This window comes from Pipistrellus kuhlii, unplaced genomic scaffold, assembly GCF_014108245.1.
Source record: "Pipistrellus kuhlii isolate mPipKuh1 unplaced genomic scaffold, mPipKuh1.p scaffold_m20_p_1, whole genome shotgun sequence".
Taxonomy (NCBI): Eukaryota; Metazoa; Chordata; class Mammalia; order Chiroptera; family Vespertilionidae; genus Pipistrellus; species Pipistrellus kuhlii.
In genome coordinates, this window is record NW_023425404.1 from 152,029,535 (window position 1) to 152,045,311 (window position 15,777).

Here is a 15,777-nt window from a genome sequence, read left to right on the forward strand (position 1 = left end):
TAAATTATTTCTATCAATCTGCCTACTTTTTAAATCCATTCATCTATCCGTCTATCTGTCCATTCTTCTATGCATCTTAGCCAGTAACAATTACGCAACAAATCTTAAGCCTTTTCTTCTATACTCTTTTCCTTGCAGTCCAAACTTATTTTGAAAGGATGTCATATGGCAGAAGAAGTTGAACTCAGAGTTTGAAGGTATTTGGGCCTGAGTTCTGGATTTGAATCCTAATACCAGTGTTTTCTTTTTACACATCCTTGAGCAAGTTATTGAAGTTGGAGTCTCTGTATATTTAAATGGAGAGAAGCACAGTAACTGTATAGGGTTATATGACAGAACCAATAAATGGTGGGAGTAATATTAATACACAAATGAGCCATAGCACTGACTCAGTTTCTGAACGTAATGCTATTTTTTGTGGTGATAGTTGTGTCTCTTAATTTACCAGGTCAAAAGTTGACTTAGGCAGAGTTTTAAGGCTGTTGTTCCTATGTTAACAATGTAGAAAATGTATCTGCCAGGATTTCAGAATCAATTTAAATTTATAATAAGTCATGCATTTAGTCATTTGTAAGATTAATTACATGCTATTGGAAAAACAAACCCTAATGTTCTTTTCTATAATAAGGTGAATACAAATGCTTTAGACATATGGCCTACTTAATTATGGAAAAGCATAGAAACAAAAGTCCTGGTAGAAACATTATGATTTGTAGTTTTTTTGTTTGTTTGTTTTAACATTCTGGAATTTTCATCTTGCAAAGGGCTACAATTAATAGAATTAATTTTCTAGATGAAGAAACTTAGGATAGTCTTACATCTTCCCACCTACTACTGAGTTCCTTAGTTCTCTGAATTTATTGGTTAAGAGAAATGTGATGCTCTATTTTTTTTGGAACAAGCAATATTTTAGTTTCATGGAAATCATCTCTGTTTATTATTTATTTATTTTTCCTTCCTATTTTTCTCATAAATTTAGAGGTTGGCTATGAGCCTTTTAGAATGTTCTTAGCTATTTCCTCAGTTTAATTTTCAATCATATTTTTATTACCTGCTGCTTGCAGAACACTTTATTAGACATTAGAGATATTTATAAAGAAGGGGAAATGATTATTGCTCTGCAGAAATCTACAGTCTTAAAGAGTAATTGAAAAAATCAAAAATAAACATATAAACACAAGTTAATTAAGCATAATAGTTCAACTGAACAGCAAACTATAGTTTTAGAAGTTTTAAAGCTTCCAGTTAAAGCAATAGTAGGTTGGTGGACTAGTCTATGAATGCTGAATAAGATTTAACATGGAAATGGCCATTTTATTTGGGGGAAGCAAAGAGATCTTTGGTCTGCTTGGAGTAGAGGGACTGTAAAGGGATATTTGTAAATCGGGGATTAGGATGGAACCACACTGCGCTGAGGCATTTGAACAAGGAGAATAGAAGTCTGGGCTTATGTAAATGTATTGAGAAAGAGCTTTGGTTTTCCAGATTGTGGCTTATGACACTAAATAAAGGGTCTCCAATAAGGTGAGAGAATGCAAAACACCTCTTACTATCCTTTTATGAGTTTGTCAGCAGTGATCATATAAGGATTGGATTTTTGTTTGTCTATATCAATACTATGCAGGATAATGAGTATGATATTAAAAATGGCAGAATCATGGAGAGGGATGTCCAGTAATTCTTGGAAAGTCTATAGAACAAGGTTGTGGATACCATTTATCTCCTCAGAATTTTATATCCCTGTGCAAGATATACAGGTAATAAGCAGAATAAATTTTAAATCCTCACAAGGAAATCAAAATGAGTTTAGCTATATTATAACTCAGACTTAGTGGAATGAAGGATGTACCTTGGTCCTTTTCTAGTGAGAGAAGTTGAAATAACACTTCATGGTAATTTGCAAAATTAAGCGTGGAAGCATTAGTTGTAAGGGTGTTCCAATAAATTTCAGTAATTCATTGATTTTAATTGTGGTCATTGTAACCATTGACTCATTTTGACCAGAGAAATGATCAATTAAGTTTCTGTTAGAAAAATATTTACCTGACTACATATGTTAGAATGAGGGATGGATTAGAGATAAATAAAAAAGCTAGATGTCTAATTTAATTAAGAAGAGAATGTAGACAATGATGATAACAAAAGCAATGGTAATTAAAGACTTATCCAATGTCATCAATATGTTATCAGTTAAAATGTATAAAATGGGAGTGAGGACTGATGGGGTGCTTCTCTTTCCTCTGAGCACAATTTATTTACTGATAATGGGTATGCCACACTTAAAGTGCTATTAGCAGTTCTGGAAACCACACTTAGTCATATTGATCAAATGAATATATACTAATGAAACTGACCAAGATGAGCACATAACTCAAAGCTATTGCATGAGAAATGGCTGTGATATTTAGCTTCAAGAGATAATAAGTTCAATAGATACTTGGTTATCATCCTAGTATTTAAAATTAGGAACTGCTCTCTTCTGGAAGAAAAATTAGTTGTGTGCCTGTATATTTCCACATCCTAGGATCAGGACTAAAGAGTGACATCTACAGAGAGGGAGGCTTTGGCTCCTTTGGGGGAAAACACCTTCAGATGATTTGAGTTTCTTGCCAATGGAATGAATTGTTTTGTGAGGTAGTGAGTTTCTCTTTATTGCTGGAATTCAAACATAGTTGGGCTACAACTTGGTGGGAATTTTTCACAATAGTGAAGTTTTGGTTGACTGTGAAAAATGTTGTACTAGATATTTGTCAGGTCCAGAAAGTATTGAGTTTATAATTTTAGATAGTGACAGTGGGAACACAATGCAAAGAATCTGCCCTTCTTCCTGGTTCTCTCCTCCCCTCCCTTTTCCTTCCTTCCTCTCTCCTCCCTATTCTCCCTTTCCCTCCTTTCCCCTTTCCTACTTCCTTTCCCTCTCTTTGTCCCTTCCTCCCTCCTCTTTACTACCTTTCCCACCTTTCTCCTTTCCTGTCTTTCTAACCCCCTCTTTCTTTTTTCTCTCTTACAAAATAAAAACTTAACTAAGTACTGGGAATACAGTGAGGAATAAAGAAGACCAAAAAAAACACCCTTATGGAAGTTTCAGTTTTTTGGAGCAAAGCGATGTTATCACTCTGATAAATGCTAGGGAAGAACAAATAGGCAGCTGTAAATATGAAGGGGAATCTGTCTGCTTTGGGAAAATTGAGGGAATTTGCAAGGGGGGTGGATTTTTCAAAGAATCTATTGGACATTGTAAATGATTTAGTGACATCATCTAGAAGAGAAGAAGACATTATAGAGTATGTGAAAAATTTGGAGCTGCAACTAGAAAGAATGATTTATTTGAAAGAAACAGAAAATAGGAAGAAGAGTTGGCTTTTAAATGAAAATGTTTAGGTTGCTTTTGACTCGTGAGTGTGAAATGTTGATGGATCTGGTTTTCATTGGTTGCTTTTGGACATGTAGGTTGATAATGCTATGAAGTGCTTCTTTTATAAAGGAAAATCACCTATAGCTTAATAACCTTAACTTTTCTATTTTACCACAGAATTCTTTTAAATTTTAATCCTCTACTGGCATTTATTTCAGATCTAACTGTAAAATCTCACAGACTTTTATCTTTCAAAATTACCAAAAAGAACTGGAATTTAATTTTATTGATAAAATAAAAATGAATTAAATAAAAGTGTTCAATAGAAGCATTAAAATATAATAATAATATATTTATTTCTTGTAGCATTAAAATATAATAATAACAAGTTAGTTTGAGATTCAATTATACTTGTGGGATTGTAATTACAGTGTATTTTTTCCTGAGGTTTACATCTAAACTAAAATTTGAATGATGAGAGTATTATACATAAAAATGGAGTCAGTTCTCTCACATTATCAATAACATTAATTTAAAAAATATATTTTTATCGATTTTAGAGAGGAAGGGGAGAGAAAGAGAGAGACAGAAATAGAGAGAGGTTAGTAATGAGAGAGAATCAATGACTGGTTGCCTTCTGCATGCCCTCCATTGTGGATTGAGCCTGCAACCTGGGCACGTGCCTTGTCTGGGAATCGAACCGTGACCTCCTGATTCATAGTTTGACGCTCAACCACTGAACAATAACATTAATTTTTTAAAAAAACCTTTCATTAAGGAAAGATTCATATTACACAAAGAAAGATTAAAATAATGAATCACCCTTTTCTCCTTCATTCAGTTTCAATTTCTAACTAACCCTAAACCCAGATTATTTTGGTGAAAGTATCAGAAGCATATTATTTAACTTGGAAAAATTGTGATATATATCTTAAAAGGGCAAGCAGTCTTTGAAAAACATATCCAAGGTAATAGTAATATACCTAAATAATAATGATTCCTTGATGATTTTATTTTCAAACTTATTATTTTAAACTTTTGAAAATTTAATAACATAATTGAAACATTTGACATTAGATGAAATGAACAATTATATTTTCAAATTTTTGTTTGTTTTTAGTTAGTATAGAGACTTGGATATGTACCTGACTGATCAGAAGAAGCCACTGGCACTTGGTCAGTAATTTTCTAGCATGGTCGTACAAAATCCAGATATTCCAATCAGAAAAGGTCATTTAAATTAGATGAAGGGGTCTATTTATGTCACTTAAAAATTTAACTATATAAAATTTCATGAAATAATATATCAAGTAATTATTCACAGAAGGAGAAATGTTGGCTAAAATGTTGGTTTGTTTCTAAGTTAAAGGCTGGGAAAAGAATATGTTAATTTCCCTGTCATCTCACCCAGAGCAAGCGAAGTTTTGTATTGCCAGCCAATGAAAAAGTCAAGGAGTCATAGCAGGGAGATTTTTCAAGTCAGTCCCTACTCTGTTTGAAGGAACAGACATACTGTTATCTAGTGGGGGGAAAAAAGTTTGCATTTTGACATTAGAAAAACCACTAGTGAAGCTTTGTGCAAAGTATTGGACAATTTGTGTTCTTGTTATTCATGTGACATATGAAGCTAATAACATATTTATACCATAAAGATAGAATGAATGAATGTATGTAGAGTAGTTTTGTGAATTTTAGGTGCTTGTTATCTAGTTTGCCTAACAAATGACTCCACAACCTTGTGTCTTCAGACAATAATTTAGTGTCTTCACGGTTCTGTGGAGACTGGCTCAACCAGGAGGTTCTCACTTGCTGTTCTCTCATGTGATTGTGGTCAGGTGGCAGCTGGGCTGGAGGCATTAGAAAGTTAAAGAGGCTCAATATCCAAGAGAAGTTCTTCCCTCACATTCTGACACCTCAGCTGGGAAGGCTGGCACAGCTGGGGGCTGGCCATGTGCCTGTCTCTCACCACCTAACCATGCCATAACCTTATCCTGGGCATCCTCACAGCTTGATGGTTTCAGGGCAGACATAACGTGACAGCAGGCTTCCCCTAGAATGAGTGTTCCAAGGATGTCAGGGGAAGTGAAACCCTTCTTTGACCTAGCCTCAGAAGTCACATGGTATCACTTGTACCTCATGCTAGTCAAAAGCTACAATAGTTATAGGAAAGTCCAGATTCACAGGGAGAAGCTTACATGCTGGATAGGGGTGTGGAGTGGGGCAGGAAGGAGGGGATGGGGTATTAAGGATCACTGGGGATGTCATTGGTGCTAACACAGTATTTTACTAATCTAATTATTTTATACATCCTTATTGTTTCCTCTCCCATCACACAAACATTTTTACATTTAGTTTTTTGTTTTTGTTTTTGGACAGGTTATCAAGGATCCTCCTCCACCACCACCCCCTGCACCAGTAGAGGTAAATGAGTGCTTAATAAGGGATGTCAGTGTTTTTTAGATATTATCACCAAATTTGACCAATTACATTATTATCAGATAACTATGACACTTCTGAATTGACTTTTGAATTCATGAAAATCAATAGTTATTGTTTGTCCTCTTATGATTTCTTACATGTGCTAGACGAGATGTAATTTACTTCTTATAGCAATATATAAATAGTTCTGACGTCACTTATCTTGTCTTAAAAAAGTTCGAAACTGCAAACTGGCAGTTCCAGTTTTACTTTCTTCAAAATGAGTAATGCAGTAGTCTCCCTTATTGGTGGTTTCTCTTCCTGTAGCTTCAGTTACCAGTGGTCAACTGTGGTCTTCTGAGGTCTGAAAATATTAATTGGAAAATTCCAGAAATAAGCAATTAAAAATTTTCGTTTACATGCCATTCTGAACAGGGTGATGAAGTCCACACCACTCCATTCTGTCCTGCCGGATGCCTTTGTCCAGTGTATCCTTGCTGTATACCCACCTGGTAGTCACGCAGTAGCTGTCTCAGTTACCGAACTGCTGTCTCAGCGTTGCAGCTTGTGTTCACACAGCCCTTATTTTATTTAGTAATGGCCCCAAAGTGCAAGTCTAGTGATGCTGGCAGTTTGGAAATGTCAAAGAGAAGCTGCAAAGCGCTTCCTTTGTGTGAAAACGAGAAAATTCTTAATAAGAAAAGAAAAAAAAAAATACTGAGGTTACTAAAATCAACAGTAAGAAAACCATGAATTTTTCTAATCTATAAATTAAACTATATCATAGGCATGTATGTATAGAAAAAAACATCATGTATACTAGGTTTGATAATATCTATAATTTCAGGCATCCAATGGGGTTTTTTGGAGGGGATCAAAGCTAAAAGCGGGCTGTTGCACTTTAACTGTTTGTCAGCCAAAATTGTGTTAGCAACGTGAAATACAGAATGTACTGTCCTGTGCATCTTTAAAGCTTCTCAGCTACTTATCTTTTTAGTACGAACTTCACAGAACTCAAACATACACATACTTGGATGCTTTATGTGACTATGGAAATGCTCTCCCAAATTTTAATGCTTTATCTTTTTAAATATCAAGTGATGAATAGAAAAAAGCACACACAAACTATGCTCTTATCAGCTTCTGGTAACTAAGTGAATAAGGGGGATTCCTAAAGTTGTGGAAAGGAAGGAGTCCTCCTACGCTCTGGAATTCCAGGGGAAAATTATGCCGTAAGCATCCATACCTCTCCATGTCTCATATAGTATAACTTGTACTGTGTTTCTTACACGGGAATTGCATTATTCAGAAAAATGGTTCAGTGTGACCCAGTCCTGACTAAGCAATATTTTAAGAATGTAATTGAACAAATTTTTAAAAATTGTATCTAAGCAGGAGGAAGAGGATCCTCTGCCAAACAAGAAATGGCCAACGGTGGATGCTTCCTATTATGGCGGCCGAGGGGTTGGAGGAATTAAAAGAATGGAGGTTGGTATCTTTAAAGAAATAGAAGCCACTGATTTAGAATATAAATTTCTAGAACTATGAGGCCATGGAAACTGTACTTTTTATAATTCAGTATCACAATACATCCATTTTTTTACTTAACACTGGGTCTTTTGCAGATATTCTTTATCTGTGGAAGCATCTTAGCCATTTCAAAACTCTCCAAGAAGAACTAACTTCATGAGTCAAAGAACTGCATTGATACCATGTCTGAATTCTAAAGGGTGAAACAAAGTTAGGGTTTTTCTCTCTATTTTGGAAAAAATGACTGCAGAGAACATCAATTTTAAAGAAGCCAGCCACTTAAAATTGCAACAATACTCATCTTTGAAAAGATCTAATAGCTATGTACTATTTGAGGAGAAAAATGTTAAAATATTCAATAGTATGGATATGACCTTATCACAAATGTAGAGGAAAAACATGTAAGGCTTTTTTTTTTTAATACAGCTTTTAGTTATCACTTATGAACAATCATAATTAATATTAAATATCTTTTATTAGAATACATTGAACTTTTTGACTGACTCAAATTGTGGACATGAGTTTCATGCACCAGGCCTCTAGTTAATTAATAATATGCAGTCATTGCCTGCACTGAGCCCTTAACTAGTTCAAATAGGCCAGCATCTCACCCCAACGAGAGCTGAAAGAATTTTTCATTGATATACTGCCGTTATTATTAAACTCAGATCTTCACTTTTTCTCCTTATTGGATATCCTTTAATTTTACTTCTTGATAAAGAATTTATTTTATGTTGTGCAGTCATGGCACGTGTCTTCTGTCATATTTGTTTTGTTCTCATCACTGCCAGCAGAAGTCAGTTAGCTAACTACCAACCTCAAAACTGTTGAAATTTTCTTTCTTATACACTTCAATAAATTTCAGATTCCCAATAAAAAGTTGCCTCTTTTTAGAAGAAATTTCAGTAGTTTTCAAAAAAAAGCCTAGGCCTACTTAATATGGTTGCCACTATTGAAATGGTTATTCAAGTCATCTGATCTTGATTGTCACTTTCTTGAGCACATTACATGTTAAAATAATTCACATTATCCATAAAAGCTTGCCACTGTACTGCTGAAATATTTTCTGAGACAAGTACCTCATTGCCAATAAGCTATGGGAAAGTCAAGTGCTAAAATCTGTTAAGTTTGTTTTTAGGAGAGAAGAGTGCACCTGTGTTTGCCGGTGGGTAATTGGGAATATCAAGTATTATGAAGAGCTTAGCGGGGCTAGCTCTTGTTGCTTGATACAGAAGGAAGGTCATTTTCCTTCAGCCTAACTTTGCTATGCCAATCTAGCCTCAGGGGGGTGGGAAAGAGTGGATTAGATATTCCTGTGCATATAAAAAATACACTTATAAATAAGTGTTACATTTTGATAGCTATATATATGATATTACAACTTATTTTAGTTTAGGTAGCCTCATTTTAAAATGAATGTGTAAAAAAATGTTTGCGAAGAGAAAAAAAGTTTTGACATGATATACCACAAAATGTTAGAATAGTTTTCTCTGCATGGAGTGATTTTCAATTTGTGCTATATAATTCTCTATTATTTCCTAATTTATTTGATATTGAACTTAGAAGGGTGAGGTAAAAGTAGGTTTATAGTTCTGAGTATGTGAAATAGTTGATTATTGTGTTATTATTTTCTTTCTTTTAAAAAATATATTTTTAAAATTTTTTACAGAGAGGAAGGGAGAGGGATAGAGAGTTAGAAAAATCAATGAGAGAGAAACATTGATTAGGTGCCTCCTGCACACCCCCTACTGGGGATTGCCCCCAACCAAGGTACATGCCCTTGACCGGAATCGAACCTGGGACCCCTCATTCCGCAGGCCTACTCTCTATCCACTGAGCCAAACCGGTTAGGGCGTGTTATTATTTCCTATACAAACAACTATAAATCTACTTTGCCCAATTCTGTATTCAGAATAATAAATTTAATTTCATTTTGAAATCTACACTTATAAAATACCACATAACAACAAGATACAGATGTGTTAGTATGTAATATATTAGTATATTTTTGATGAGAAAGTAATGTTCTTGTTAAAACTCTAGGAATTATGCAAGATTTTTGCTAGTTCAATATTTCAGTGTCCCAAAGATTGAGATCTCTTTGTAAAGAAAAGCATAGGCATGAGCTGAACGGGTCCTAAGTTAAAGAGTATATTATTGTCTTATGATCAAGGAAGCCAAGGACTCACACACATTTTTTAATAACTTGTATTTTAAGTTTTAAGCATTATTCTCTAAATATGTGAAATTATATTTTCTATTCAGTTGAGAAAAATTTATGATAGGGCTCACCCACTTTTAATAATTGAGGTCCCTTTTAGCTTTCGACAAATTCTGACTACATTTTATGGTGTATTCCATCAATAAGATTGAAATGTGGATGAGGATGACAAAAAGTGAAAAATTAAATGTGCACATTACAAAGGGGAAATGAAATACCTAAAAATACATAATAAAAATTGAAGTGATCATTAAACTTTCTCAAATATGAACTTCCTTAAAGTTGAAGAGGGAAAAAAGAACACATAATCTGCTTTAAAATTTTGCCTATTCAAACCTGAAAAGCATATTCTTTTTAAAAAAATATGTTGAACTGGGGGAAGTAAAAGGAATTCTAGAAATTATGACCACATCTGAATTATGGAACAAATCTTCATAACTAGTGCTATTTTAAGCCAGTATAGGGATTTTACTTAGACCTATGATAATGGAAATTTGCAGAAAACTGGAATTGAGCTGATGTTAATAACAGCTGTTAGCATAGCTGATCCACAATATCTAATGACTTCAAATGTGTGTTTCTGCCAATTCAGTGTGAAACTGTTTTTGTTTCTTTTCTTGATTCTGAAATTGTTCCTTTATACTATAACCTCCTAGACATCTAAATATGCTCTGAAAATTATGGAATATTATCGTTTATCATGAAAGTCAAGCAGAGTTGGAAGAACTTAATTATCTAGCTTGTGCTTATTCCTCCCCCGCCTCCCCCTCCCCCCCAAAATTAAAAATTCATGTATATGAACTCTGCTAATTCTCCCTTTGGTGATCTAGTCTTGTAATTCTTTTATCCTTTGTGACCATCTCAATGTGGTCAAACTAAAATATTAAAATGTATACATATACTTGTGTACATATTTAACTGCTTTAAAGAGTTTTAGGAAAATTATAGAGTTAAACTTTGAGATGAAGTGAGAGAATTTGTTTTGTTGTTTGTCTGATGGTGGTGATGATTTAAACAGCTACTTCATGAACTAACACTAGTAGATTTATTTAAGGAATTTCCTTTAAAACTCAGAAACATATTTCATAAGTGTAGTGTCTTGATAGTTGAGTTCCTGGAAATGCCACATTGGGTCAGAACTCCAGTTTAACCAGCTCGGGGTTCTTTATCTGAGAATGGGTTTTCAGTGAAACTTGGAAGGAAAACACTATTTCCATGACCTTTGTGATACCAGCTGTGAAGGTTAGGCCGAGGAGCTGTGTATGCTAAAATCTGTCATTTCTAAATAGATCTAAAATGTATCTTCTTCGTTTCTATTCTGAATTATTTTCTGAGTTGTGATACTTATATGTTTACTTAACTGTGCATCTTTTTCCATTTTTTTGTTTTGTTTTTCCCCTTAGAATTGAGACTTTACAACTGCAAGGATATGTATCCTGCTTTTAAGGTTTTGTAGTTCAATTTAGCTGTTCTAGAGACTGTATAAGTCTTAGTTTATCCAGGTGACGGTGCTGTGATTTGAAAGAGAAGGTCATTTCTTTGGAAGGAGAACCAGCTATCTAGTTCTAAAGGTTTAATGGTATTTAAAGCAATTTTAACACCCTCATAAAGAACATTCCAGTACCACTGATCACACTGAGAGATATAGAAACATTTTTAATGAGTCAATAGGGCCCAATTGAAATGGAAAGCCTATTCTAAAACTGTATTAAAAATGGCTCAAAATATCTAAGTAAGCCTTACCAAAAAGCTGCGAATAGTTCTTTCTATAAAGAGGGATTATCTGTACTCCCACACACTAAGGCCATTAAAATGCTTTAAAATGGATTTAACAATTTTTTTTCTTTGTAGAAATCAATTAACTCTGCTGGGTTAGTGGGCCCTGGACAGGCCCTCCTATTTCTTTTTAGAGCTTCATTTATGCTATCTCTGTCATCTTTGATAATGTCCTTGGGCTGCATCTTGTTCCATGCCTACACATGAAGAAGTTGAGCTCAGATTTAGCTCTTACTTCTTGTTCCTTTTGAAACAGAGAAAACAGTTGGTTGACTCTGTGGTTTTTCAACATCCAGAATTGTCAGAGAACGAAATTTCCTGAAATTTGTGAAAATCCCTGATGTTTCTTAAATGTTCTTTCCATAACAGAAGCTTTTTTTCAGCTATGTTCTTCCTCAATGAAAAACTGTTATATCAAGTAACCATACCCAGATGAGAAAATGAGAACAGGAACTAAAGACTGAAAATTACTTTATAAAATCAAGCTTTATAAAAGTAAGAAAATTACATGTAATAATTTTACTTCTGAAGGCTAAATGTTTAAATCATACATTTTGCCTCAATCAAACTTTATGAAAAGTTTGGAAAAAACAGTGAACTCCTTTGTGTAAAATACATTAATAAGATTCAAACCTATTTGAAACGTATTAGCCTATTTCAGACTATCTGCATTAAAATCCCTGCCCTGCTACTTGCTAGCTGTGTGGCTTTGGGTATGTCACTTAACCTCTCTGGGTCTCAGTTTCCTCATCTGGAAGGCAAAATACAGTATCTCATTACATTTTCCTATGGACTAAATGCAGATCGGCACATAGTAAGCATTCAATAAATTCTAATTATCATTTTTATTATCTATTTCCCTCAGTTTCATCAGTATATATGGGTTTGTGTTTAGCAGGAAGAGTACCCTATCCAATTAAAGAATAGGATTACAGACTATCATGCTTTAGGAACTACCAATTAACTCCTTATTTGAGACAATGGAGAAATGGATGCTTCAAATTTTAATTAATTCCAGATTTATACAAAGGGTCTTTTATTTTTTCTGGAACCTTAATGTTAAGTACATAAGTAATGGTGATAAACCTATTAAATCTCAGAAGAGGAGAAATTTACAATTAGTTTGCCTACACATCTTCCTTTTCCTCTGAGGTGGTAAACGGAAGGACCATTGGTTAAATCGGAACTTATTTTTCCAAGACACTGTATGTCTAAGATAACTTCTCCCCCTTTGTTTGAAAGGTTCGCTGGGGTGATAAAGGATCTACTGAGGAAGGTGCAAGGCTCGAGAAAGCCAAAAATGCTGTGGTGACAATCCCTGAAGAACCAGAGGAACCCATCAGGCCTAGGCCACCTCGACCCAGACCCTCGTACCAGCCTCCTCAGACAAAGTGGTACACCCCGATTAAGGTACTGCCCAAGTTTTGCGCCATTTAACTGAAATTTCCCAGAGAAAGTGTAACGCTTTTTTTTTTAAATATATTTTTTATTGATTTTTTTTACAGAGAGGAAGGGAGAGAGAGCTAGAGAGCTAGAAACGTCAATCAGAGAGAAACATCGACCAGCTGCCTCTGGCACACCCCCTACCGGGGATGTGCCCGCAACCAATGTACATGCCCTTGACCGGAATCGAACCCGGGACCTTTCAGTCCGCAGACCAACGCTCTACCACTGAGCCAAACCGGTTTCAGCAAGTGTAACTCTTTTTGTCCTCCCTACCCAAGTCTCTGAAGGAGGACCCAGGTCCATCACATAGCAGGCATGCAGTCTGTATTTAACGACTAAAAATTTTCTCAGCAACAAGGACCTTCTCCTTATTACTTAACAGTTAACTTATTCTTTATTTTAATTTATGAAAAAAGCCAGAGTAGAGATCTTTATTTTAATTTGTGAAAAAAGCGAGAGTGAGTAGAGAATAGGGTGTACCGTCTTCATTTTAACTCACGTATTCTCCCAGTAGGGCTGAGTGTGCTCCTTAGGGATTAACGAGTCGTGTTCCCTTTAGGGCCGGCTGGACGCGCTCTGGGCTTTGCTGCGGCGGCAGTACGACCGGGTGTCCTTGATGCGACCTCAGGAAGGAGACGAGGTTTGTACGCGAGGATGTGTTGGGAAAGAGCTGGCTGCGTGGGTCTGTACAATGAAGGTGAACTCGTAATCAAAAAGGACTTAAAGCCCTCAGTACACTCGAGGAAGGAGTTATCATCTCCTATTATATACGGTGCCTAATCCATTCTCTGTTGTTGGAATACATCTTCAAGTTTGATAAGTCCCTTGTCAAGCAACACATTAAGAAATGACGGCCTATTGTACACTGGCTTTAAGGAGCCCACTCTTTGCTTCGGCCTTTGACTTGGATGACATCATGTTCTGAGGTGTCACCCAAGTGGGGGGGCAGATTCCGGGTTAGGAACTGAAGTCTTTCTCTGACATTTACTAGCAGTGAGGACTGGAGAACACACCTCAGAGCCTCTATTTCTCGGTATAAGTATGTTATTTCCCTGCTTCCAATAGTTGATGAATCTAATTTCTTAAATATATGGAAGTGTCTTTGAAAGCATACATACATACACATATGTATAGGAATATATAAATGCACATACACATGTGTGTTCATTTTCTCTACCAAGTCAGCCTATTTCAAGCTTTTTAGTTTTTGGAAATTTGTCTAGAATTACGCCAGTTTTATCATTTTTTAAATATATTAGCACTATTTGCTATTGTATCAATGTAAGAAAAATTGTTTAAAACCTTTTGATATGTATCAAGAGCGAGTTTTATTGAGAAACATGCCACTGTTAGTGGTAACAACAGTGTTCTCATTATCTGTCAGCACGACTGTGAACACCATTCACCTCAGCTTCAGAGGACTTCGGGTTCATTCAGGTGCAATAGCTATGTTTTTAAGGATAAATAAGTGATGAGATTCATATTTATTTTACAGTTCCAAGCTAACGTTGTATTTCATTTTGTGTGATTCTGTCATGGTATTTAAAAGACAAAAAAAAGTCTAAATCTTATCATTTTACTTGGATGAGATGGGGGTTATTTCAGAAATATCTGAGTTCAACCATGTAGGAAATCCAATTTGAGAAAGTATTCCTGGAATATTCCCAACAGATCATTTACCCTTTGCTAAGACCATAGGTAGAGAGAATGAGGTAGTGGTTGAAGCAGACTTTTTCATTACTAGACCGCTGTGGTTTATATTTAATGGTACCTCTGTTTAAATGTATGCATGATTTGGAGTTGTGCTTCTGCAACAGCATATAGCAGCTCAACTTATCATTCAATATGCTGGTCTTTCTCTTCCTCATGTTAGACATTAGTTCATTTGTTCAACAATTTGAGTGTTGGGAATTGCTAACACTGAAGATGTATTGGCCAGCAAAAACAGATAATGCTCTATATTTATATATTCTTTTAATTCCTATAATTAAAATTTATTTTTCAGTCTTTTTAAATTCCTACTCATTTTGATTTAAGTGATTTTTTATTATAAATATGTACAAATAATGGTAATACTAACCAAGGGAGCAGGTGGTGTACAAAGTGTAGCTTTTGCTCTTAAGAAATCTGAAATTTGTTTGGGAATCGAGATATATATAAAAATAATGTATATTCCAGAATGTGATCTTGAGTGCATACAGTAAGAGAGATTGAATCTTTCTTTCAGAGGAATTTTGGATGTTTTTTCAAAAACATAGGCCTTATGTCTTTGAAAATAGGTAGGATTTCATCAGGTGGAGTTAGTAGAATGGGCATTTCCATTGACAAAGCATCATGAGCAAAATCTCTAAGGCAGCCAAGAATACTGTCATTTGTGGATTACTAGGAAGTATGGGGGTTGGAGGTTAAAACCAGAATAGGTTGGGAATAAAAGAGATCTTTGAGTTTGGATAAGTTGATATATTTGGTTTTTAAAAGGATGCATTATTCTTGTTCATTCAACAAATATTTAGGTAGGACCTAACATGTACCAAGAATGTTGTTAGATACTAAATAAATTGAGCATTCTCTTTAATGTATAGTGCTGGAAGGAATATCCCACATAGTGTCCAAACAGATTAAATTAGTATTTATCTTTCCATTATTGAAGACTAATGCTTCCATTATTTTGATCAAGATTTCCTTTTGTTTTATTACTTGGGCATACTTTCATTTAATATAGTTCCAAAGCCTTCTATTCTAATATTTGAGGTCAAATTGCTTCAAAATTCAGAATTTTTCAGAGTCTAGACTCTAGGGATTTGATATAGTCCTTATATCATATTTATGTAAAAATACCTCCTGATAATTATTCAGACATTTTGCTACAAAATTATTATTCACTAAAAGTGGATACATATAGACTATAAGTAATCTCAAGTTAATGCAGGTCAGGTTTAGCTTCTAAATGAATTTTGATGACCAACTTTGTACAAAACTTTGTTTCCAAAGATTTTGTATTTCAAAAGTTGAGATAAAATATAGTAAGTGG

General features: G+C 34.8%; 1 protein-coding gene across 2 annotated transcripts in view; it reads left to right on the forward strand.

Moving 5' to 3' along the window:
- Positions 1–15,777, forward strand: part of ANTXR2 (ANTXR cell adhesion molecule 2) — a 129,385-nt gene that overhangs the window by 70,144 nt on the left and 43,464 nt on the right. The window contains exons 13-16 of one of the 2 annotated variants that reach the window (XM_045571379.1): positions 5,732–5,776; positions 7,166–7,261; positions 12,543–12,710; positions 13,306–13,386. In XM_045571379.1, coding sequence (XP_045427335.1) covers positions 5,732–5,776; positions 7,166–7,261; positions 12,543–12,710; positions 13,306–13,386 — 390 coding nt within the window. The remainder of the gene's footprint in view (positions 1–5,731; positions 5,777–7,165; positions 7,262–12,542; positions 12,711–13,305; positions 13,387–15,777) is intronic. The other variant, XM_036412635.2, reaches the window with a different exon arrangement.